The sequence below is a fragment of the Protopterus annectens genome, chromosome 11.part0 (genome assembly GCF_019279795.1).
Source record: "Protopterus annectens isolate FY-2018-M chromosome 11.part0, PAN1.0, whole genome shotgun sequence".
Taxonomy (NCBI): Eukaryota; Metazoa; Chordata; order Ceratodontiformes; family Protopteridae; genus Protopterus; species Protopterus annectens.
Window position 1 is genome coordinate 1,157,460,156 of NC_056745.1, and position 26,607 is coordinate 1,157,486,762.

The following is a 26,607-nucleotide window of genomic DNA, read 5'->3' on the forward strand; positions in this document are numbered from 1 at the left end:
TACAGTGGTACCTAAAAAGTGTATGGTCTCAGCATTGCCACAGTTTAGACATACTGATCTCCGTCCTGCTTGTCTTCAAAAGGAATTCCTTTGGTGGTCCAAGGCATGTACTCTAAACAAAGGAAAACCCTTCTGTCTGCCTCCTGCCACTCAGATACTAACCACGGACGCCTCAGATTATGCATGGGGAGCCCATTTTCAGGGCAACTGTCTGCAGGGCCTTTGGACAAAGGATCAGAAGCACCTGCATATCAATTTAAAGGAAATGTTAGCCGTTCAGAAAGCTCTATTTGCCTTCAGGAATCTTCTACAACCAGGACAACTACTGATACGGACAGACAACACCACAGTTATGTGGTACATAAACAAGCAAGGGGGATCTCATTCCTATCCCATGGATCTTTGGAACACAGCTCTAGCTTGCAATCTGGACCTTCAAGCACAATTTCTACCAGGGAAGCAAAACTTCCTGGCAGACAGTCTGAGCAGAAACCTTTCGGATCCACACGAATGGATGCTGGACACCGAAATATTCAAGATGATTACAGCAGTCTGGGGATGTCCTCACATAGACCACTTTGCATCCCACCTCAATCATCAACTACAGATTTTTTGCACAAGGACTTTCCATGATCAAGCTTGGAAAGTGGATGCACTATCATTCAGTTGGAGAAACCTCTCGGGATATGCCTTTCCCACCTCTTCCTCTTCTTCCACGAGTATTATTAAAGATCAAGCAGGACAAGCCCAAGATGATAATCTTGCTGGCCCCAAATTGGCCTCGACAGTTTTGGTACCCAACACTGAAAAACCTTTGTCTGGAGCCCCCCTGGGTTTTATCACAGACTCCGAACCTTCTGTCCCAACACCAGGGTCAGATTCTACACTCCCATGTCAAAACTCTCAGCCTGGCGGCCTGGTTAATCCAGGGTCTTTGATTCATTCTCTCCTACCCAAGCAGGTTATGGATGTCATTTTAGAAGCCAGACGTCCTAGCACTAGAAAATCTTATGCAGGAAAATGGAAAAGATTTTGTTCCTGGATGCAGGCTCAGGATTCTGATCCTCTTATTCCTAACATTCCTCAGATTTTACTTTACCTGACAGACCTCTTACATAAGGGTCTCTCTTTCTCTTCCATAAAGATACATGCCTCTGCTATTTCTGCTCATTACAATACAGAACCTCCTTTCTTTTCCCACCAGCTCATGAGACAATTTCTCAGAGGAGCTAAGAACTTAAGGCCCCCTAGATCTCCTCCCATTCCTGCTTGGGATCTCAACTGTGTTTTGGAAAAGCTCACTGCTGCCACATTTGACATCAAGTTTTTATCTTGGAAGACAGCCATCCTGTTAGCTCTGACCTCTGCCAAGAGGGTTTCAGAGTTGCAAGCTCTTATGGCTGTGGAACCTTATATTATTTTTCATCAAGACAGGGTGTCTTTCCTACTTTCATGCCTAAGGTGGTTTCCAAAGTGACTTTAAATCAAACTATTCACTTGCCAACTTTTTTCCCCACTCCTCAAAATAAAGGGGAAAGGATCTTACATTCATTGGATGTACACAGACAACTACGTTTTTACCTGGACAGAACCAAGGACATCAGGAAATCAGAGCAATTGTTTGTTTCTTATGCTTCAAGTTCCCAAGGTAAAGCCATTTCAAAACAGACCATTTCTAAATGGATTGCTCATGGAATCAGATTTTGCTATTCACACCATGGAAAGCAAATCCCAGGGAATATAAGGACTCACTCTACCAGAGCTGCTGCCACTTCAGCTGCCTTCCTCAGGGGAGTTCCTACCAAAGACATTTTGGAAGCTGCAACTTGGAGTTCAGTGCATACTTTTTCCAAGCACTACAATCTACCTCTCTACTCTAAGCTAAGTTTAGGGCAGGCTTTGCTTCTGCAGTCTTGCAGGGCCTTATAGCCGCCCCCTCTACTTTATGACCACCTCCCTTTCTTTCTGCTTTGGGATTCTACCCTACAGTCATGACTGCAACAGTGAAACACAATGAACACAGTACAGTTGTGTACACTTACCATAAATGTAGATGTTCGAGTCTTCACTGTTGCAGTCTGGGTTACCCTCCCTCCTGTCCCCTCTTATTTTTTCTTTTGTGTGGTCCCTTTTTTCACCCTTCTTCTGAGGTGTATTTGCAAAGGGTATGGGACCTTACTCATTTTGGAACTTCTGACATCTGGGGCAAGAAAAACTGGAGAACATGGCGTCTGCTGTCAGCTTTGTACTCCTGACCCTCTGATGTCAGGGAACATGGCTGAACAGCCGACGCCGGACCCAGATTTTGGGATTCTGGCCGACCGAGGGCTGCCTGCCGGCAGGGGAGAACCCTACAGTCATGACTGCAACAGTGAAGACACTCGAACATCTACATTTATGGTAAGTGTACACAACTGTACTTTTTATAGATTAATATTTATGTTTAGAAATACTGTGAAAACAATATGCTTACATTTGCATTTATTTTGAACTATCACAAAGCAGTATTTTACCCAGTCCTGTCTGACATTTCTGGCAAGTTCTTTAACAAGCTGTTCATTCACTGATTTGTTAGGTTTGTATTGCTTATTTGCAGAAGCATAACTCTTGGTTTGAGCATACTAGTAATTGTTGGCAAGTTAGTTACCGTTTTTCCTTTATAAACTCACTGTCTAGCAAACAACTTTATTATATATTTTTTGTAAGTCTAACAATTTGATCTATTTTGAATTTTATGAGGTGTGCTCCTGAAGAATTTGGGAGTAAACCACTCTGGAAACAAGTGGTTCTCTGGCTTAGAGGACTTCCAGAAGCAAGGAGATTACTTGTCTTTCTTCCCAAGACTGAATTCAAGTGTCTTATTTTCTTTTCCCTTTCTATCCAGCTTCATATTTATGCACTGAGGGATATCAAGATTTTTTTTTTCTTTTTGTAAATTTGTTTTGTGTAAATTTATTTGTAGTTCTATTATCAACTATAGAGACATTTAAGTAACTATGTATTTTTTCATAGTTTTGCCTTCAAGTGTGGTAGCTGTTCCATAAGATAAGTAGCTTATAAACTTGTTTTTTGAACGTTTGATAGGTACTCTATTTGCCTTATGATACAGACAGTTATGTTTGTGTCTGTTTTCATGACTAAAGTGTTAATTTGCTTGATAAATGGACTTGGAAGACTCGCTTTGATAGCAAAGCTCAAGAGGTGAATTTCTTAAATCCATATATTGATCCCGTTAAAAGTTTAGACTCATTGACCTAATTGTAATTCTGTATAGTACATGGGGAGTTTTATCTGCCCTAACATATTACTGTAAGTTGGTTTAAAAAAGTGTGTAATTGTTTAACAGCTTTATATGTTGTCACATGATTTGCTCTGTCATGCTTTGTATTACACCTTTTTGGGGTGTTTGTTTTTTCTGACAGCATGAATTGTATAATAAGTTTCAGAGCTGTCTTACAATGCAGTTTTGTGGTGCTGGTGCCTTGCATGGTAGCACGAGCCTCACTAATTAACAAGTTAGGAACCTTACAAAAAGGCTATTTTTCTGAACATAATATGTTTTGTATAATATAAAATATTTTGTCACTGTGTGCTTCAGTATAGTGCTGTATGCTTGTATGTATCCGTTGTGCTTCCTTTCTTTGTCATGTTCCAAGTTTCTTCTCTTCCTTTTTCATTTTCTTTCCTTTCCTTTCTTCTCTTCTCTCCTCTGCTGTCTTAATAGGGTTTGAAAGTTAAAATAAAAGTAGCTGACTGATTTGTAGTTCTTTCAACTTTATTAAAGATTGCTACTCACAGTGTTGAAAGCCATTCTTGACAGAGTAATGGATTTATCGACTACAAAGTGCATATTGAATAGGTTTTAAACTTGGGAAAAGAGATACTTTTGTGTGAGACATGACAGCAGTATAATTGAGTGAATGCATTAGTTTGATAAACCATTTGTTATGGAAAAACCCTGATTTAATTACCTAAGGATCCTCTTTTATAGGCATTAAAGAGTCTGACACTGGTTTGGCTCCTCCAGCTCTGTGGGATTTGGCTGCTGACAAACAGACTCTACAAAGTGAACAGCCCTTACAGGTTGCAAGGTATAGTATTGTTTGTTTTCTCCTAGTCAGAATGGCAAATTTGTCTGAGGGATTGCTGAAGAGAACATTTAACTGGGTAAAAGTATGGAGAGAAAAAAAATATTATTTTGTTTTATTGCTTGACCGTATCTCTGCTTATGTTGAAGCATAGAATCTGCAGACAGCTGTTTTACAGTGCAAATCTGGATTGAGATTGGGTTCTTCATAATATGTTGTGGATAGTCGGTAACTATTAAATTGAGGTGTTGATTGGTTAACTAAATTAGCAGCAAATCTTTTTCCAGATTAAAAGTTTCATATGAAATCTGTAGCATTGCCAGAATTCCTTGTATAGTCTATATAGTTTAGTTTTCCATTCGTTGTATGAAATGGAGTTTCACAATTTAAAATAAATTGTGTTTTGAATGACTTTCTTTAGGTGCTTTGCTTGTTCTGTACACTTCCCTTTTGATACCCATAATAACTTCATAACAAACAGCCATATTTATTTTGTACTTGTGTCCATCTTTAAAAAAACTGCTGAGCTATCCTCAAAACTAACCACTGATTTCTTCCCCCACTCCACTTTTTGCCTCCTTTTAAAGAATTTTTCTCTTGGCAGCAGTTATATTATTTCACCTCTTCTTTCCCTGCATGTTTTAACTGTCATCCATTTTGCCCCCACCTTATATCTTACCTTTATCTTAAACTTTTTACTCTACATAGGGTTATTTTGTATAGGACTACATATTCAATTTTGTTCCTTTTATTGTTTTATTATTTCTGAAACTTTCATAATCTTTGCTGTATTTTTGACACGGTCTTAAATTACCTACTTTTTATATTGGTTGTACTTCCTGCTATTTAATTGACCTTGTGATCATGGCTCAGATCTACAGTTGCACAGAATTCTTCTTGAAATCCTTTGGTGCATGTATTTTTTGAAAGTACCTCTTAACCATAGAGAAAACGTGATTGTAGTATTTTTGTGTTGATTTAAACAACAGTAATAAACCCTTGTATTGTTATTACTGTTAAATTACATTGGAGCTTTACTACCTGGTTATCCACTGAAAAGTGGTTACTTGTCAAAGTTGGACTTTCTTGGTAAACAAATTCAAGTATATAATTACATTTTCCTGAATTAGAGAGAACAAAAAAACTGTTACCATTGTAGTACATTCACAGAATGAAATGTTGTGGACCAAGAAAGATAAGTACAAAGCAGAGACAGCCTTTCATTCTGCAGTGCCCACATTATCCTTTTGGCTGCAAGGAGCCCAGGCATAAGATGGTAAGCTTTTGGTACAAGGTAGAAAGCTAGTCTGGGATGAGATGCAGGTCCATTGCGCTACAGTACACACACACACACACACACACACACACACACACACACACACACACACACACACACACACGTGCGCGATCAGTTTAGAGGATCTTTAATTCATGCAATGGTTTATTGTGCTGTGGAAAAGAAGCTGAAGCATTTGACAAAAACCACACAGATATGGGGGAAGGACATACTCCATAGTGAAGGTACCTCATTCAGAAACTGAACCAGAGGAATAGTCTGTGAGGCTGCAGCACTAACCACTGCACCACTTTGCTGAAGCTGACCCTTAAAGTTGGATGGAGGGTCAGATGAGTTCTGCTTTTCTGACAGCCTGCCTGTATACATGTATGCTAAATAAGCTTTTGATTGTACCTAACTGCCTTTCTCCAGTTCCTTACTGTGGAATTTTGTTTGTTCCAGGGCTTGGTGGTTGGTGTAATGGTTAAGGTGTTTATCCTCACATGCACAAGATTTGTTACCTTTGAGAGAGAGATTGGCTTGGCTTAAAATAGCCGATAGGGGCAACTAGCCTAGTATTTACCTATGAACCTGTGTATTTGTGAGCTCGACCACTGTTTTTCAGCTTACTACTTTCACTGGAAGGTCATGTCTAGCATTTTCTTTTTAAAGAGGGAAAAGTGTAAAACAGACAAACCAAAACCTTTTCCCATCATCTTAAGTTACCTCTGCCTCATATTCAGATTGTTCCTGTTACACTGTCTTTTGCTGAATATATGATGACCGTCATGGTGATCACTGCCATAGTATCACTTATTCATGAAAAGATACCTTGAGTTGGTGGACATGGAAGATCCCAAGTCTGTGTAGAACCCAGGTGCCTCCAGTGCTTAAGGAATCCTTCAAATTGGTATCTCTAAACCCAGACTTCCAAAGACTTGCCTCTGTGCACTCCGTAGTACCCTTATGATTTATCATAGAATTCATGTACCTGTAAAGGAGCCTTTCGGTTGACCCAGTGGTAGTGTCACTGCAGCTGTATGAGGGTCAAAGCTGGCTTTAGGCCTAACTGTGCTTCCTCAGGATCATGTATCAGTTTGGCAAAAAGGTCTGTACTACTTCCACCTTTAATGTTTTAGACAGTTAATGCCAAACATGCACCGTTTGATACTAATAATATCCTCAGACATATTGAAGACATGGTTGTGCACATCCTAGATAAAACTCAATAGAATAGAGTGTAGGCTGGACAAATATGCAGGACTGTGTAGATATCTGCAGCAGTGCATCACCCACTGGTATGATAAGGAGACACCTGAAGTAGGCTGTAGCCTCTGCCACAAGATGTAAAAGGGCGGTTGCTAAATGCAGTCCTTGATAAGTATCCACTGTTTCTTTCCCAAAAAGTTCTTAAGTACTTGAAAACTGCAATGTAAGAGTCTGTGAAACAGTTTTCATCCTCCAATCCTGAAATGTAGCAGAAACTACCCAACAAAATAGTGGCCATTTTATTGGAAGTAGAATAATGCAGAGAAATTAATTAAAGAAAAAACATTGTAAAATTAACAGACATAGCGAAGCAGCAGAGGTAAAGGAAAGAAGTAAAGCAGGGGAGGGGTAGAAAATCCCTTCACACCCAGGAACCTCCTGTCTAGAACTAATTTTATCATTAACTCCTACCCCTCTTTCTTTTCCCCTCTTCTTACCAGTCTTCAGGCAATCATTTGGGTAGCAAACTGACTCACTTCAGTGGCAATTGGTTCTACCGGACTACTGACATGGATGAGGAACATTATCTTTCAGGCTTACAGAGTTCATAGTAATTCTGTGCTTTATGGTCATGTGTATGGGGACAACCCCAAAGTACTTTGGGACCCAATGTCTTTAGAAGTAGAGGTGTTTCACTATTTAATTGTATCTAATGTGATGGAACAAGCCCCTCTGGGTGAGTCTGGTCAGGGATTTTATTCCAGAATTTTCCTTGTTCCCAAGAAAGTGACCCTGGAGGTTCATTGTGGAGCTCTGTAGGCCAACACATTTTTAAGAATTACCAGCTTTAGAATGTTTACATTGTAGACCTTCCTCCTGGTGTTATTTCTGAGAGCCATTTTAGTCATCTTGGACTTAAAGAACACATCTACATATCCTTGTTCACATGGATCATTGGCATTTCTTGAGATTCAATGTGAATGCTAAACATTTTTAACCCATATTCCTCCTGTTAGGCCTGTTAGCAATACTGTAGGTATTCATCAAGTGCTTGTCTCCAGTGTTCACTTTTCAGGGGAATGCAGGGCATCCACATTTATCTATATTTGGATGCCAGCCTCATTCAAGTCCCTTCATTTGTGGGGGATGAGCAGATTCCAGTCCTTGCTCATGAGCTTCAAAATACAACTTTATAAAAAACAAAAAATAAAATACCACCAAGACCACCGATCCAAGAAGTAAGCAAATTTAATGAAACACTTAACGCCTCTGCTTACACAGCTTTCCAAGAGTAAAAACACTACAAAACACTCTTTGCTTAAATACAGCATATTACACAAGACAGTTAATCAATTAAGCATACAATTTAAATCACATACTTCCAATTACATTCCTTGTCGAGTCCCTGAGGCTGCAAAGTACCATACTTTAAAATCAAGAGGGTTTCTTTTTTTAAAAGTTTATTTTTTAAAGACACACACTCACCTATACCAACTTACAGTTTTTTCCAGGACACAACCCCTAAGGGAATCAGGGTCAGAATTGTGTGCTGTCATGAAATGGCTCCCAAGGGGACTGTCTAGTTTTTTTATTTTTTATGTCCTTAATATGTTCCTGTAACCGGACCCTAAAGCTCTTATAAGTTTCCCCTATGTAGAACTTATTACATCCGCACCTCAGCACATACACTAGCCCCTCTGTATTACAACCGTATTCATACCTAGCTGTAAATTTAATACCATTAATATAGGGAAAATAACTCGCTATATAATGACAGATGGAACAACCATCACGTGGAACAGTGCCCTTATTTGTGCTTAAATTCTGGCTAACATTAACATCTGGTGAACAAAATTGGTTATGTACCACAATATCCCCCACATTCCTAGCTGTTTTATATGCAGTACTCACAAAGTCAGGTAATATAGAATTCAAAATGTTATCCCTTAGAAGCATGGACCACAAACTACATGCTTTTTTTTTACTATTTCCTCAGTTCTAACATTATAGGTTGTCACTAAGAAAACTTTCTTCTGGTCCCCACTATTTCCAACTGTGTTGGTGGATTTGTTTCCACATATACCAGCTTTATATTTCCCAGTAACACAGGCATAGTGGGGGTATCCCTGGGGGTTAGAAGAATAGTGTCCGGTTACAGGAACATATTCGGGACATTAAACATAAACAAACTAGAGAGTCCCCTTGGGAGCCATTTCATGACAGCACACAATTCTGTTCCTAATTTCCTTAGGGGTTGTGTCCTGGAAAACCTGCAAGTTGGTATAGGTGAACGTCTTTAAAAAGTAAACTTTTAAAAAAAAAAAAAGAAACCCTCTTGATTTTTAAGTATGGTACTTTGGAGACTCAAGGACTCAACAAGGAATGTAATTGGAAGTATGTGATTTAATTTGTATGCTTAATTGATTAATTGTCTTGTGCAATATGCTGTATTTAAGCAAAGAGTGTTTTTACTCTTGGTAGGCTGTGTAAGCCAAGGCGCTAAGTGTTTCATTAAATTTGCTTACTTCTTGGATCGGTGGTCTTGGTGGTATTTTATAATTGCTCATGAGCTTGCCTGATCATCCTAGATTTCTCATTGAGCTTTATCATGGAGTTCAGCTGTCTTCCTGGCAGCTTTCCTCTGTATGGAAGGGGACCGCCTTATCTTCCCCAGGAGAAAGCCCTGCAGCTGAAGCTTCTCATTCTGAGCATAGTCCAGTAGTCCCAAACGATCAGGCTGTGTGTCATCACTGATTTTTTGATGGTGCCCTTTGTTAAGTTGTAATTGAGGGAGATCCAGTAAGTTTTTAAAAGTGTCTGGCAGCAGCAGCATTACCATGTGTTTCATTAAACAATGCTAGTCACTTTAATCATAAAGGAGTTTTTCTGGTGGGTGAGGCACATGAAACTCAACCCAGGCAGACCAGTGTCTGATCACATATGTGTTGGACATTATTTAGGGAACACATTTGGTGTACCTTAAAGTGAATGGAAACTGGAGCAAGACCATGCTGTGCAAGACCATCAATGTAGTTGATATGATGGCACTCTTTGGCCCTAAAAGCATACAGACTTGATGCCAGTGGCCCTAAGGGTATCACTCAAGTGACGTTAAGGGTCATCACAATTAACACTACGTTTATGTGGTATATAAATAAGCAGAGTGGTACAGACACGTACCAACTCTTCATACTAACTCTGGTTTCAGTGAGGTTGGGTTTTGTATCCTTAGGCAGCTTTACATTCTGTCAGTGTAGAATGTGATTGTAGAAAACCTGATGAAGCACAGCATCAGCAAGTGTAGGTATCAGCCGGAACCAGGAGTGCTTACATTTTTTATGCCCATATGGGTGTCTGCCACAAGCAGATTTTCTTATCTCTGAAAATCATCACTGTAGACTTCTTTGTTTGAGAATCTGGAATCAATCTTGGGCAATATGCTTTTTCACCTTCACCTGGTACAGCAACCACTTGTTTGCCTTTTCACCTGTACAGCTACTCTCAGGGATGCTGCAGAAGATGAGATTGGAAAGGAGCAGGGTCCTTACAGTAACACCATTCTGGTTCAGGTATCCATGTTTTTTTCTTTCTTTTTCAAGTAAAATGGTTTAGAAATGGCCTGTTCTATTCTTATACACTACATACATTTGAAACAGGACAGAGGAACTGTGATTCAGTCATCCATCAAGATCCATTGGCTAGCAGTTTGAGTCTTGTCAGGCTGATATCTTTTTAAGACAACCTTTAGAGGAGGTGATTAGCATCCTGCAGGAACTCAGAAGATCAGGCACTCTCACTTAGTTAAGTGGAAGGTTTTTCTCACTTTGATGCTCCCTCAGAAATCTGTGTCTTATATGCAGAGTTGTATGTCTTGCACTGTCAGTATTTGGTAGACATGCTAATGGGAATTGAGGGCTGTTTTACCCTTCCATCAGTGTGCACCTTTTAGCCATCATAACTTGCCTTTCCATGGATACTTCATTGCTCAGCAGTTGTTTGAGCAGTTTTTGAAAGGGATCTTGCAGCTGAAACTATGTAGTGATCCTTGCTCTTCCTTTCTGCACCATGTAGAAAATGGCTTTTTTTGCCCAGGCTCAGTTGAAGGGCTTCCTCAGTGCCGTATTGGACTCCAGGAGGGAGTTAGATGGTACTTGAACGTGTTTTGTCACATTTTCACTGGGCCACATGCACAGTGGGTCAGATGTTGCCAGTAATTTATTTGGTTTTGGGATACCATTTTGTATAAGAGTAAAATTCAGATTTATTTTTCAAGTCTTTGTGGACATTCATTATGCCCTTATGATGAGATGATTGTGTTGAAACTTTCACTGATTTGGGAGCTTTTCTAATGGGTGTTGATATGACAGATGTACATGAGCAGGCCTTCGCTCTTTTTCAGTTTTTGATGACAGTTGAATAGGATACTGGTTGGGGAGCCCACCTGAAAATCAGGTCTGTTCAGGCAGTATGACTGTCATTATAGGTGTGGCTGAGCACTTTTGTGTGAAATTGACAGTGATTCCGGTAGTCAAGGCTTTCAAAAAGTACATGTACAGTGGGGTACTCCGTATGGTTTGAGACATCATAGTTGCAGCACTGTGCATAAGCAATTAGGGAAGTACTTGATTGTCCCTTTGTTCAGAATAAACCTGAAGATGAAGAACATATTTATCTTGTGGCCTGTTATTGTCAAGATACCTAAATAACTGTACAGAGTGCAGTTTAACCTATCTGTTAAGTCTGTCTTCTGACTGAGAGTCGAGGACTTGGTAAATGGGTTGCTTTGCATTCAAGTACAGTGTCTTTTCGGTCTCTGCTTATTCCAAAAGTTGTGATAAGCTAAAAGAGATGGGATTCACAAATGGTGCCCCCAGCTGCACCCTAAACTTAGCCATGCACTTTAAATTAACAAAAAAAAAAAAAACTATTGTAACACTATGACCACACAAGACCGCTCAAACACTTGCAGTTCACAAACACATGCACTCAGCCACACAGCCTAAGTCTATCCCCTTACCTGACCCTAAATTTAACCCTAACTTACACACCAAACCTCTCTCCTTAGTTACCCCTACTCTAATCCTACACCACACACATGTGCAGACTCACACATGCATTAGCAAAAACACTCAAAATCGACTGCTTAAATATTGACCACATATGGTTGAAAACACTGAAGTCAACACCACACTATGCATGTGTCGAGAAACAGGCTGTGTGCATGCAATTTCAAACCCGCTTGCACCCTCACACCCCTTGCTAATTGTATTTACTAACTCCAAGATCGCAGAGTGTCAGAGAAAATAGAATATTCCCCTTCCTGGGGATTGTCTTTCTCGCACACCTATCTGCTGTCAAGTCGACCATATTCAGTTGACTAGACAGCTGTCAACATTATATACACTTGATTTTAACTACGTATGTGTGTTTGTGTGTGTTTTTTTCTCTTTCTCTCTCTCTCTATATATATATATATATATATATATATATATATATATATATATATATATATATATATATATATATATATAATGTAGGAGGCTCATGTAGTTTGGTCTGCTTACAATGCAGGTGTAAAGTAGAGTGTAATCACAGTGCAAACTATTATCAAGTCAAAGTTCTTTCAACAAAAGGAAGCATAAATACATTGTTTAGGCCACTAACATTACAGTCCAGATTTTAAAGCCTCTGAGAAACCCAACAGTCCATAGATAAATTTCTTGTTTCTGCAGCTTCAGAATAAACTACCTGTAACTTCCAAGTATATCCACACACTGTTTCCTATTGAGTCCGGTCTTGCAAATCTCCCCAAGCGAGTTTAAATATTTCTTTTTGCACTACCGACCTTTCTTTCAACAGGATTTGGCAGTTTTAGATTTTACATTCAATGATTTTACAGAATGATTCTACACAGAATGGTTATTAACAACATTCTACTACTGTAACTCATAGTATATAAACACTTTACACAAGGGAAACTGCAACTGTACCACAGTGAGACCTCCCCAGCATAGAACCTTCAGTTTTTATCCTGTCTTGGATGTATTATGTACCAAGGTTAAATCATTCATTATCTGATGTTATCCTAGTCCTCATTCATCACGTATGGGTCTAGGATCCAACATCAGATCTAAGCTAGCAAAACTTGCACAACAGCTTAGCTGAAGCTCCTCCCCTCCCATAATGCTCTGCTGCCCTCGACCCCCCCCCCCGATCTAATTTGCTGCGCTTGAAGACCAATGCAGATTGCTCAGCTCCTTTTTGGGGTTTCTTCCTTAGTTTCTCTTAGCTTCTTTCTTAGTGTTTTAGTAGTTTCTTAGTTTTATTAGTGTACTTCAGATTTTCCACGTGTTGTAACCTTCGCTGTTCTTCCCCTCCTATTTGTATGGCGTTTGGCACCCTTTTCAGTGTCTTTTCAGTTGTAAAGTTTGTGTAGGAATTTCATTCTTGGGATTTAAAATTTCTTGCCTTTTCTGTAGTTAGGTTATTGTGTGTGTTGTATTGTGTGGGGGACGGACTTTCAGTTCATGACAATTGCTGGTTTCATGACTTTGGGCTTGGTTTTGTGTTTTGGCTGAGTTAAAATGTCAGAGAAGCCTTCAGGGTTTAAGAGGTGCTCCACGTGCAGCCGGAAAATGCCGGTTTCCGACTCGCATGAAGAGTGCCTCTCTACTGCCTCGGTGCCAGCCACCTGGAGGTTGAGTGTGACATTTGTGCCACATTCAACCCCAGGGCCCTGGTCGAGCACTGAAATAAACTTCTCCTCAAAGGAATGGTTCGGGGGGGGGGGTCCCTTGGTGAAGGAGACTTTGACGAAGTCAGGCTTCTCTGACCACAAGAGAAAGCCACCATCATCCTCCTTCTCGAGGGAGGTCTCACGTAAAATGTCTAGGCTTTCGGATCCCAGACACCCGGATGCAACTCCAGTCTTGGGGGTGTTGAATCAGAGGGTCTCTGATCTGAAGTCTTCTAGAGAGTCGACACCCAGATCCAAGGACTCCTGTCCAAGTTCTTCGGATCCTAAGGTATTGTAGTCTACTCCCCGATCCAAGTCGGAGCAGGTCTGTCACTGATCCAATCCTGTTGGATCTGATGGATTTGAGAGCCATGCCGTTTGATCCTTTTGTTTCCTCTGATCCGATACGATCAGATCCAAGACACATGCCGGATCCTGTTGTTAGAGGACCTTCCCAAGGATCCTCTGGGAGGGGACCGTTTGTTTACCTATCTGCGGAGGAGCCGTACCCCAGACCGTCTAAGGCCCTAAGGGTCCCAGCACAGGTCTCCAGCTCGGTCCTCTTATTGCCTCCCGATCTTCCAGGAGCATCCTTCTGATATGGACAGGATGATGCGGCCCTTTTTAAAAGCTCAGATAGAGTGGGAGCTTCTGGCTTCCCAGCCCATCGGACTAGGGAGTCTTCTACTCCCCAGTTATTTTCTCCTCATCCAACCTGGCAGAGTTTGGACTTAAGCGAGCCGCCACGCAGCACGGAGGCCGTGGGGACTTCTGGGGCACCCTTTGTCTCTACCCCATCCAAGTCCTTGGCTAGTTGTGCTGTACCTCCCTCAGGGCAGGTGGGGCCACCAGTCCAGGTTGTCGCCCCGGAGTCCATGGGGGCGGGTTTGGGTCTGGGCCTTTCGGATCATTCTCTGCCTCTCCGGGCTTTGGCTGTTGATGGCTCCGATCCGACCTTCTCCGGAGGGTTGGAGGTTCTGTTGAGGTCTGCCACTTCCTCCCTTGTGGTGGTGTCCATAGGGGAGGGTGCTTCATCCAGTCCTTCCGCTTTCCAGGTGGTGGAAAGATCTCTCTCTGCTACCAGAGTAGCTTCCCCTGTTCGCCAGGCTCCAGCCCAGCCTCAGGTTTTGAGCGGACCCTCTCATCCTTCTCCTGGTCAGCCTATTCGATCTAGCCTCCAGGGGAGAGTTACCCCCATTGGGGTCCCCACCTCTTCTGAGTCTCCCCCAAAGCCTCCCCTGGAGGAAGTGCCTAGGAAGAGGACATGTAAGAGGAGGCATCTTGACTCCCCAGTGGAGTCTCTCATGGAGGGTACAGATATCGTTGAGGGAAACGGGTCCCCTAGGTTGCTGCCCGATGATGTCTCCTTTGGAGATCTCCTGGAGATCCTTCAGGTTAAGGGCAGTTGGTCTGGCCAGCCCCTGTCCTCAGAAGAGGCCATGTTTCTGGAGGCCCATCTGCCTCTTGGGTGTCCCCGTCTGCTGACCCCTTTGTCAGTGTCCTTGCCAGCAGGGCATGTAAGGAACCTGACATGGTAGAGCCAGCGCTGAAGAGAGCAGGTAAGATTTTGAGTCTCCCTTATGACAAGCCCTTTTGGTCAAAGGCAGTTCCGGTTGATGCAGTTGTGGTAGCTGCTGTCACCAAGAAGTCAGGTCAAGAGCGATTGACAGATTAGAAAACTGGGTGTTCCCATCGGCTTTATTCAGCCTGCGAGCCTTAAACTACCTGACGCATTTTACTTGCCTTCAGAGGGATTTGATCAAGGAGCTTGAGTCCATACCAGCGGAGGTCTTTAAGACGGTTTCTCCTAAGCTTGCTACTCTTATGTTTATAGCAAATTCGTCTATGAGGTTGATATCCAGCACTGCAGAGGGTACCTCATGGGTGGCGGGCACAGTCTTCGACATCAGCGTCTTGCCTGGCTTCGCTTATCAGGTTTGCAGAAGCCTTTAAGGTGTCCTTCACCAGTGCTCCCTTTGATGGTTTCGATGGTTCAACCCTCTTTGGGCCAACCATAAAGGAAACTTTAACCCAAAGTGAGCAAGAGGGGAAGACACTGTCAGCCATAGGGATCAAGTTCTCTAACCCCCAAATGCCTTTTTCCAAGACCCAATGGGGGAGTAAGAAGATTTGGTTCCATAAGTCACAGTCTTCCCTTCAGGAAGCTCAAGAAGACTCCTCTTCCAGGGGATGGGGGAGAGGGTTCAATGGTCGACATCACCTTAGGGGCAGAGATGGCCCACAAAACCAGGGCTCCAGGGAACTCTTCTCTGAGAAGCCCTTTCAGCACTCCTGAAGCTCTGCCTGACTCTTTCTCCCTGGAGGCAGTCAGGGGCCATTTATCTTTGCGTCCTTTAGCCTGGGCAAACATAAAACTTATTGATGGGTGCTAAGTTTCGTATCCAGGGGCTACTGTATTCCCTTTTCTGACTTCCCTACAAAAAGCAGAACTCTCCCCAATGTGCCACCCGCTCACAGAGAGTTAGCCTGTCTAGAGGTGACCAACCTCATTCTAAAAAGAGCAATCCAGAGGTCCCCACAGGCCAGAGAGGACCCGGAACTTACTTCCACTTCTTTTTGGTATCCAAGAAAACAGGGGACCTGCGTCCAGTTCTGGACCTCAGTCAGTTGAATCTTTTAGTCTAGAAGTTGAACCTTTGGATGGTCACTGTACAGTTCATTGTGCCCCTACTGCACAAGAATGACTGGATGTACTCTGTATATCTCCAGGACCCGTACTATCCTATCAAAATAGAGAGATGTTCAGGAGATTTCTCCGCTTTCACTTAGGAGTCTATCACTTTCAGTTCAGAGCCCTGCCCTTTGGACTCACCACACCCCCCCCAGGTGTTCACCAAGTGTATGGCAGTAGTAGCAGCTCATCTCAGGATGCAGGGATTCCAGGTGTTTCCCTACCTCGACGGCTGGCTTCTCACAGCTCCCACACCGCATCAACTGGTGGAGACCACTCAGTTTCTTCTTCGTCTTTTCGATCAGCTTAGGATAACAGTGAATCTTGCCAAGTCTTCTTTGACCCCATTTCAACAGCTGGAGTTCATTGGCACTCACTTGGACACTCTCTCCCTCCAACACGTGCTTCTTATCCGGTCTCATGTACAATCCTTCTGGAGCAAAGTTGTCCTCCAGTATCACTCATTCTGAGAGCCTTAGGTTCATTGGCAGCGGCCATTTATTTGGTTCCACTGGCCAGGTATTACATGAGAGTTCTGCAGTGGACCCTGGCAGTTCAGTGATTGTCATCCTCTTGTTAGTTCCTATACGTTTCACTTCAATTTGTCGAAGACATCTGTCGTGGTGGATGCACTCTTCAGACATCCTAGCGGGCAGGTCTTTTTCTCCCCCAGCTCCGGCGGCCACGGTTAACACAAACGCTTCCCTCCTAGGGTGGGAGGGGGGCACTTCCTGGGGAAGACTGTCCAAAGGATGTGGTTCCAGTCGGAAACCAAACTGCACATCAGTGTTCTGGAGATGAGAGCAGTCCTTTATACATTGCAAGCCTTTCAGGACTGCCTTCTTCTAGGGACAAATAACAGTACACACAGACAACATGGCGATTGTGTGGTACATAAACAAGGGGGCACACGTTCTTATGTGCTTTGTCGCGAGGTCATGGGGGTCTGGGAGTGGGCAATGTTCTCGGGGAACTTTCTCCTTGCAACACATATTTCCGGAGCATCCAGCGTGCTGGCAGACAAGCTGAGCAGGGCTATTCTGACCCCACATGAGTGGTCCCTAAAACCGCTAGTGGTGAAGCAGATCTTCTTCCGTCAGTGGGACTCGCCAAGCTGCGATGTGTTTGCTTCCCCTCTCAACCACAAATGCAGCAGCTACTTTGCCTTGATCGTCCCCAGAGGGGGGAGTGCCCCAGGGACGGTCTGACTCGCAATTGGCCTCAGAGTCTTCTTTATGCCTTCCCTGAATTACCACCAATTCCAAGAGTTCTTCAGAAAGCAAGACACCTCAGAACACAGTTAATCCTCGTTGCCCCCTTCTGGCCTCTGCAGGCGTGGTTCCTTCTTCTGTGATCTCACCTAAAGCATCCCCTTTAGTGCTCGATCCGGTTCCGGATCTGATCTCTCATCCATCATTCCATCCACTTCCAAATCTGCGGACCCTCCGTCTGACAGCTTGGTTTGTCCAATTCCAGTGATTCTTGCTAAGTCCAGGCTTGCTTCTCCTGTGTAAGGACATTATTCTTAGCTTCTCAGAAATCTTCTGTCAAGAGAGTTTAGAGAAGTGAGTGGAAGAGATTATCTGGGCTAAAGGTTGGAATCTGGATCCATTTTCAGCCTCTATTTCCAACATTCTTCTTTTCCTAGATTCCCTCTTTAAGGAGAGTGCTAGTTTCAAGATTTAAGTCCAAATGGCAGCTATTTCTAATTTTCACCTTAATGATGAACCTACGTTCTCTTCTCGCCTCTGCAAGGCTTTCTTGAAAGGTGTCTTTTTATTGCGTCTCCCTGTCAAGGATCCTTCTCCACTGTGAGATCTTTCTCTGGTGCTACACACTCTGACTCGGGCCTCTTTTGAGCCTGACACATCCTACGATCTCAAGATTTCTTTCTTGGAAGACTGCCTTTTTGGTGGCGATAATTTCAGCGAAAAGAGTATTAGAGTTGCAGGCTCTTGCCATCAAGCCTCCTTATTTGATATTCCATAAAGGTAGTGACCTTGAGACCCAATCCTTCCTTTATGCCGAAAGTGTCCACTGAAGCGAACCTCAGTCAGTCTGTCCAACTTCCAGTGTTCTTTCCTAACTATATGCTGACAAGGGGGTATACATTTTGCATACCTTAGATCTTCGACAGCTTTGTTTTTATTTGCACAGAACCAAGTCTTTTCGTCTCTCCGACCAATTGTTTGTGGCCTTTTCAGTCAACATGAAGGGCCAAGCTGTTTCAAAGTTACTATTTCCAGTTGGATTTCCCAGTGCATCTCTTACATCTACTCCTCCTGTTGTTCTTTCCCTAGACCAGTTAAAGCTCGTTTTACCAGGTCAGTGGCTACATCAGCTGCCTTCTCAGCTCTTCAGTCCTTGGATGACATTTGTGCAGCGGCAGCTTGGTCTTCCCCTTATACCTTTATTTCTCATTACAAGCTTGACCTAGATTCTAGGGGAAGGGCTGCCCTTGGCTCCACTGTTCTTCGTAATGTCCTTCCGTGAGGCCACCCGAGAATGTTTGGTAGCTGGGGAGTCTGACCCGTACGTGATGAATGGTGATTAGGATAACATCAGATTGACAGTTATGTACTTACCATAACTTGGTATCTGTGTTATCCATAGTCACCATCCTTTCCCCCTTCCTGAGGGATTGGCAGGATCTTTTCTGGTGGCAAGTCTACTCTGTCTTTCTCCAGGGCAAACTTGATCTGAGGGGTTAGAGGGCAGCAGAACATTATGGGAGGGAGGGAGCTTGAGCTAAGCTGTTGTTTAAGTGTTGTTGGCTCGGATCCTAGACCCATACATGATGAATGGTGACTACGGATAACACAGATACCAAGTTACGGTAAGTACATGACTATAATTTGTTTTTATTGTCTGGCCTTTAACAGTGAATTTAAAGGATTGCAAGAATAAAGTCCCTCTGGATAATTTGGTTCCCTTTATTTGTATAATCATAGCAGGTGTGCATGGTCAGTTAGCAAGGTAAAGCTGCATCTCAGTAACACCATAGTAAAGTGAGTATCCATGAGGCATTCTTTATCCAATGTAAAATGCACTGTTTTAGCTTTAGGTAGCTGACAATGTCCCTCACCACTTATTTACTGATAAAACTGCTCCTAACTCAACCTCAGATTAATTGTATGTGCAGTAAATGTTTTTTTTTTCCTGAACTGAACTCAGGGGCATCCAAAGCTGATTCTAAACACACAACTGTAGTCAGTTGGTTAAAAAATCCATATGCCAATGTGATCCATTTTTCTGGAGAGGGCCTATACCTTTTGTACTGTCTAAGCAGAAAGCTGTGGTAGCAAAGTTGGGAACAAATTTTCCGGAGTAGCCTGCTGGTCCTAAGAATGCCTTCATTTATTGTTAGATATTGGGTATGGGTTGGTCCTTGTCAGCTCCTGTTTTGTTTGTTTGGAATCTAATCAGGACTCTCCCAGTCTCATATCCTAACTTATCTGGCTTGTGTTACAGATAACATTGGAAAAAGTAAGCTTTTTGTGTGGCTTATCTGTTTTAAAGAGGACAGTTTATCTTGCACATTGACTAATTGTGACTCTTTGTCCTCTGAATAAGTTACTGTGTCATGATGGTATGCTTCTGTATCTTGTTTTCTCCATTAGTCTTCCTCCCTTTCCTCCTTATCACTTATGTTTTTGTTTTTATCACCCGTACATGCCACACACATTTTTCTTTTTTACTTGTTCTTTTTTGTTTTTGTGTTTCTTCATATTTGCTCCTGTACATGTTCTCTGTTTGTGCATTCCTATTTCATTTTTCCCTTTAAAATGTTCTACCACTGTCACATGTAGTTTGAAAAATCTAAGACATAATCTTCAAAACTGCCGTGCTTTGCATCTCCTGCCCTATAGTAACTGTAAAATACTTTTACCTGTTTTTCTCACTGTCTGAAAGCTGATTGCTTCCCTGCATTACCATGTTACCAAAACCCCATGCATAGCCGGCCCTAGGCATAGGCCAACTAGGCGGCCGCCTAGGGCGCCGCCTTTGTAGGGGCACTTTTCCAGTATTTATTTGTTGTAGGTGTATCAGGATGGGGGCACTGGGTGGTGTGGTGGGGGGTGCCGTGGTGCCCTTTTGCCTAGGGCACCAGTTGATCTAAGGCCGCTCCTGACCCCATGCTCCTCTTTTTTTTCAACTCCTAGGCTTCATGTGATGATAAACCCTATTGTTTCCCTTTTCCATTTCCTGTTTGAGTCCCACAGAACCAGAAATAGTTTCATTGCATTATTTCTCATTCCCTCTTGTGCTTTTCTATTCACGTCCTACTTAATTATAATGGTCTGTGGGTCCTTTGCTTAAGTATATTTTCCCTTCATTTTCATATCTGTTTTATTCTGTTTTGAGTTACTTTTGCTTGATAGCAGAAGGAAACAGCAAGCCTTTCTAGCCTGTCCTTTTAAGTGCTTCATTGTTTTGCTTGTTTTCCATCTACTGTTGTTCTGCCATCTGAAAAGCATCTGTGGATTCTCTCTAGCACCCATTCTTGTAGTCCATTTAGTAGGTCTGCAGCTCTCTACTTCCTAGGTTCACAAAAGGTACGTAGTCCCTGCAGTCTGCTGTTTGCTTCTCCCCTTCTGTCCTTCCTGTGTAGAATAATCATTTTCACATCTCTTTGACACAGTCTTGTGCACCAGTACCGTATCCCTCTGTTTGTTCTAGTCTCAAATAAAATTGTACTGGGAGACTTCCAAGATGACTGCACACTGATAAACAGGGTTGATTTGAGCTCTCCCAGTGTGAAAATGGAAACTGAAAAAAAGAGCCAGTGCAACTGTCCGTTTGGGTAAAATTCAGTCACCGGCTAGTAATTGCATTGCCTGGATGCCAACAAAGAAAAAATTTGGAGAATTTGAGAGAAGCTCAACTATTTAAAAAAGGAGAGAATTCTGGCTAGGAAGAATCCTGCATGCTAAGCAAAAAGCATTTCAAGTTTCAGCTTTGGTAAAGGAGATAGCTTCCATTAATTTTAAAGTAAAAATAAAGGCTATGCAACGGTGTTTAAATTAAGCACTGAAGGAATCTAAGCCATGGTGGTGCAGCGGTAGCGTTGTTGCCTCACAGCAAGAGGTTCTCTTGCTCAATTCTTGGCTGGAATGCCTTCTGTGTGGAGTCTGCATGTCCTCCCTGCGGGCGTGTGGCGTTCAAAAGACATGCGTGAATGGGCATGCCTTCACTGAAGGTTGGGCGTCGGGCTGGCAACTCGGCACCATAAAGATCTACTGCCAATCATTAGCGGACTGGAGTTCCGCTGTGGCGACCCCTAACCAGGAAAAGCCAAAAAGACAAACAACAACAACTGAAGGAATATATCAACTCAAATAACAAAAGGCCAAAAAAAAAAAAAAAAAAAACGGAAGGTTTAATCGGCTATTCAGATGAATTGATAAAACTGCAAAATGCACCAGTTGAAATGAAGAATCTAACTGAGCAAGAGGCTTCCCAGAAAAAAACATGTTTGAAAAACATTAGTGTTGAGACAGTGACCAGAAAAAATCTGAGATTTTTTGCTGTACCAGAGAAATAGGAAGGAATAGACTTGATAATTTTACAAAAGTGTAAATAAGTAATTGGACTGATGATCCACTGCAGGATTTGCTAATTGAAAGGGTTGATTGTGTCTGTACCAAATCTGACCATGAGAAAGCAGATAACACCTATATTAGTGAAGAAATATGCAATTGTATCAGCAGAAAGAGTTGCTCCTGACAAAACTGAGTCAGAAAGGAAAGGTTTTAAAAAATATGGTGACAACCGAGTGTTTATGGAAGATAATTATTCGCTATATGCCAGGCAGAAGAGAAACAAGTTTTTCATAGAAGTCAGGAGATGTTGAGAGGTAGATGTGAGATTTTAATCTGCTGTGTCTGTCTGTAGAATATTTTTCCATGGGGGATTCAAATACATTTTTGAAGCGGAACAGGCTATGGAGAAAAACTATATTCAGCAAAGAGTGAGAAGACAAGAAGAAGGGGACTCTGATTCTCATTTCTCTGACAACAAAGCCCATGGCGATACCTTATGAAACCTATTTTGTTGGCAGGAAAATGATTCAGAAACTGAAAAAGCACAGAAGCTGATTAATGGAATCTGAAGTACTTTGGACTGGTGCTGGAGATGGTCAGGAAGACCAGCAACCCTGAAACTTGTGAATAAATGGAACTGTGGCAAGTGAATAAGTAGTAGCATCCTCAGCAGCTTTAATACTTTGTGCACTGTTCTATTAAATGCATTGATCTAGTTTCTTTATTTAAAGGTAGCCATGCACTTTTTCTTCAGACTTAGTTTACTGAAAGTATGCAAACTGTTTTTCATATCTGTTTTTTCACATTATAAAGCATTAGACCCTCTGGACATAGGAATAGGCCTATGAAATGTGATATTGCAAGAACAAGTGGCTGAGGAAGACAGACCAGGACTTTGTTGACTTAAACTTGTGAGATGAACTGTAAAGCTTATACCACATTTATTCATTATAAATAATAAAGAAATGAGCAAGTAACCAACGTAATAACAAAGGTAGATTTATGCAGGATCTTAAATTTATTTTTCTCCTCTCTCCATATTTCAGAGAAACTATCCTTGCAAGTCTACCTTTGTTCGTAGGCAGCCTCATCAGTCTTCTAAAAGGAAAAGGGTTTCTAAGCACATATCTTCTAATAAACCTACCCATACTTCTAAGGCCCAAAAGTCCCCTTTTCAGGACAAATTTGACTCCATCTGACATATTTTCTCCCCTTCCCCTTGGCCCCCTTTCTATGTCTGTCAGGCCAGGCATTTCTGGATATAGTACATTGGTGAGGTATTCCTCAAGTCGATATTTTTCCTTCCCCCTTTAAACAGGCAATTTCCTCACTTCTGTTCCAGAGTTTGAATTCCTCTGACTTGGAAGGTAGACACCGTGCCTTTTTTTTTAAAAGAAATGTTCCTAAATGCTTACCCTCCCCTTCCTCAGCTTCCCAGGGTCTAGTATAAGATCATCAAGGACTCGCCCAGAATCTTTCTGGTGACCGTCTTTGACCCCAGACAGTACTGTTTTCCCTTCTCTTCACCTAACCAGGGGCAACACCACAAGTTACCTCACCAGGTGGATCTTCTCTCACAAGACAATGGGTCTGTCATTCACCCTCACTTGTCCACTCTTCATTTGACACTTTTGGTTGATAGGGTTTTGACCCGTTTAGACACCACTTTTGTGAGGATTTGCTTACGGTTCTGCAGGAGGCCAGGAAACCCACTACCAGAAAATCATATATGGCTAAATGGAAAATATTTTCTGTTTGGCGTCTCAAGTGTCATCATGATCCTTTCTCAATGGGGATCCATTTGGTCCTTCCTTACTTGTGTGAACTGCTCCATGCTGGCCTGGCATATTCTTCTGTTAAACCTCACTTGTCAGCAGTCTCTGCTTTTCTGCCCTAGAGGCCAGAGGTAACTTGTGATTGCTCCCTTGGCCTCTCATTTTGAAGCCTCTTGTGGCATCCTTCATATCAATCCCCCAAGAAAACCTATTTCTCTTCCTTGGAACCTCAATTTTATTCTTGAAAATTTGACTCTGGCTTCTTTCGAGCCTGCTTCTCCTTTTTGCAAGTGAAGACTTTTGTTAGTTGCTTTGATGTCCACCAAGAGAGTTTCTGAACTGTAGACTCTGATGGCAGGTCACTCCTTTTTGACTTTTCATAGGGACAGGGTGTCTATATGTACTAATCCTTTTTTATGCCCAAGCTGGACAGTGAGTTGTCCCTGAATCAGTCTCTCCAGCTCCCTTCCTTTTTTCCTTCTGTGCCATCTGCTAGTGGAAAGTTCATCACACCTTGGATGTACATAGCCTTTGTCTTATCCAAGTAATATCTGAGCTGTTTATCTGCAGATCTGAGCAGCTTTTTGTTTATTTTCATACACAGATGTTGGGTTTGCAGTTTCTTAGCAAGCAGTCTCCTTCTGGATTTCTAAGGCCATTTCTTTTTATTTCTTTTCTGGTAAGCATTTTTTCTGCTTCAGTTTGAGCTCATTTTATGAGGCAGTTGCCTCTTCTAGAGATTTCTTTAAAGGTTTAGATACTAAATCTTTCCTTGAAGGTGTTACTTGGTCCTCTGTCCACACTTTTACTAATGATTATAAGTCTGATATCCCTTCCAGAGCCAGGGCAGGATTTGCCAAGGCTATGCTTCATGAGTTTGTGGGGCTCCTCTGTGCCTTCTTCCTTCCATCCTTTTATAGTAGTTTTGGTATTCTCCCACATGTGGTGAATACTGCAACAGTGAGAAGGAAGTACATCCTACAGCTGTGTATGATCCTTACTATAACAGGAGATATCCTTTTCACTGTTGCAGTATTCATTTCCTCCCTCCTACCCCCTTTTCTCTTTCTTCTGTTGGGAAAACTCTTCTGGCCAAGAGGGCTTTGCCTTTCTTGCCCTATTTTTCCTTCTGAACCCCCCCCCCCCCTGCTCTACATGCTGTTTTTCCAGAGTTGCTCTAGTTCTCCTGGGTTACTTCAGTTCTGAGTGTTGATTTATGCGTATGTCACCATTATGCCCTGCGTCTGTGAGGGAAGCATACAGCTGACATATGACGCTGGAAGGATGTAAAGGTTTTGTTATATTGGCCGAACATTGGGCTATCCTTGGCAGGAGATTACATATGTGATGACTGCTACAGCCTTGAAAAGAAGGACATCTGCTATTATAAGAAGGTCTTACACAACTGTACTTTACTGCTTCATTGTAATATTTTGTAGAAGAGAAACAAGTTTTAAGTTCACAGGTATCAAGTTGTGCATTCCAAATTATAATTTAAATACAGTGGATATAAAAAGTTTACACACCCCTGTTAAAATGCCAGGTTTTTGTGATGTAAAAAATGAGACCACAATAAATCAGTTCAAAACTTTTCCCACCTTTAATGTGACCTATAACCTGTACAATTCAATTGAAAAACAAATCTGGTAGGGGAAAAATATAAAAAATTTAAAAAAGTACAATATGATGGTTGCATACGTGTGCACACCCTTAAACTAATACTTTATTGTGTGTGCACAACTAATAAGTTGAAGCACCTTTTGATTTAATTACAGCATTCAGCCTTCTTGGGTAGGAGTCTATCAACATGGTACATCTTGACTTGGCAATATTTGCCCACTCTTCCGTGCAAAAGCACTACGAATCTGTTAGATTGCGAGAGCATCTCCAGTGTACAGCCCTCTTCAGGTCACCCCACAGATTTTCTATTGGATTTAGGTCTGGGCTCTGGCTGGACCATTCCAAAACTTTAATTTTCTTCTGGTGAAGCCATTCTTTTGTTGATTTGGATGTATGTTTGGGATCGTTGTCGTGTTAAAAGGTGAAATTCCTCTTCATCTTCAACTTTCTAGTAGACGCCTGAAGATTTTGGGCCAAAAGTGACTGGCATTTGTAACTGTTCATAATTCCCTGCACCTTGACTAAAGTCCCAGTTCCAGCTGAAGAAAAGCAACCCCAAAGCATGACACTGCCACCACCATGCTTCACCGTGGGGATGGTGTTCTTTTGGTGATGCGAAGTGTTGTTTTTGCGCCAAACGTACCTTTTGGAATTGTGGCCAAAAAGTTCAAGCTTGGTCTCATCAGACCATAACACATTTTCCCACATGCTTTTGGGAGACTTGATGTATTGTTTTGCAAATTTTAGCTGGGCCTGGATGTTTTTCTGTGTAAGAAAAGGCTTCCATCTTGAAACCCTACCCCATAGTCCTGACATATGATGAGTACTGGAGATTGTTGTCACATGCAATACACAATCAGTACTTGCCAGAAATTCTTGCAGCTCCTTCAGTGTTAATGTAAGACTCTTGGCAGCCTTCCTGACTAGTTTTCATCTTGTCTTTTCATCAATTTTGGAGGGATGTCCAGCTTTTTGCAATGTCACTGTTGTCCCATATTTTCCATGGTATATCCAATGCTGTGGCGATCCCTTTGATGCTTTGTAAGCTCTCTGCGAACCATGGCTTTAGCTGTAGCAGGCAACTGAGTAAATGTCAGAAAAATCCTACTAGGACAGCTGAACTTTATTTGGGGTTAATCAGAGTCTCTTTAATTGATGGCAGGTGTGTACCCAAGAAGACTGAATGCTGGAATTAATCAAAAGGTGCTTCAACAAAGTATTAGTTTAAAGGTGTGCACACACAAAAAAAGTATTAGTTTAAGGGTGTGTACATTTATGCAACCAGTGCATTTTACATTTTTTTATTTTTTATATTTTTTCCCGTAACAGATTTTGTGTTTTTCAATTGAATTGTACAGGTTATAGGTCACAATAAATGTGGGAAAAGTTTTGAAATTATTTATTGTGGTCTCTTTTTTTATATATCACAAAAACCTGGCATTTTTAACAGGGGTGTGTAAACTTTATAAATCCACTGCATGTTTAAGGCAGGGAGGGGTAGGGACTGAGATTTGTTCTGATACTTTTTTATGTGATGGAACTGTTGGGGCATTGCTGAAATGCCTTCCTTATGATTAAGCTACCCATGAAAGTTGCATTATGACTGCAGCAGCAAGAAATGAAAAAGTACAGAGGTAACTGCATTAGGAAATTTGTGTGTGCGTGTGT

The 26,607-nt window shown here is 42.0% G+C and overlaps 1 protein-coding gene across 2 annotated transcripts in view; it reads left to right on the forward strand.

Annotated features, from left to right (window-relative positions):
- The window catches only part of LOC122815755 (26S proteasome regulatory subunit 7-like), a 435,881-nt gene that overhangs the window by 168,326 nt on the left and 240,948 nt on the right, over positions 1–26,607 (forward strand). For both annotated transcript variants that reach the window (XM_044088518.1, XM_044088517.1), the window contains exon 4: positions 3,992–4,091. In XM_044088518.1, coding sequence (XP_043944453.1) covers positions 3,992–4,091 — 100 coding nt within the window. The remainder of the gene's footprint in view (positions 1–3,991; positions 4,092–26,607) is intronic.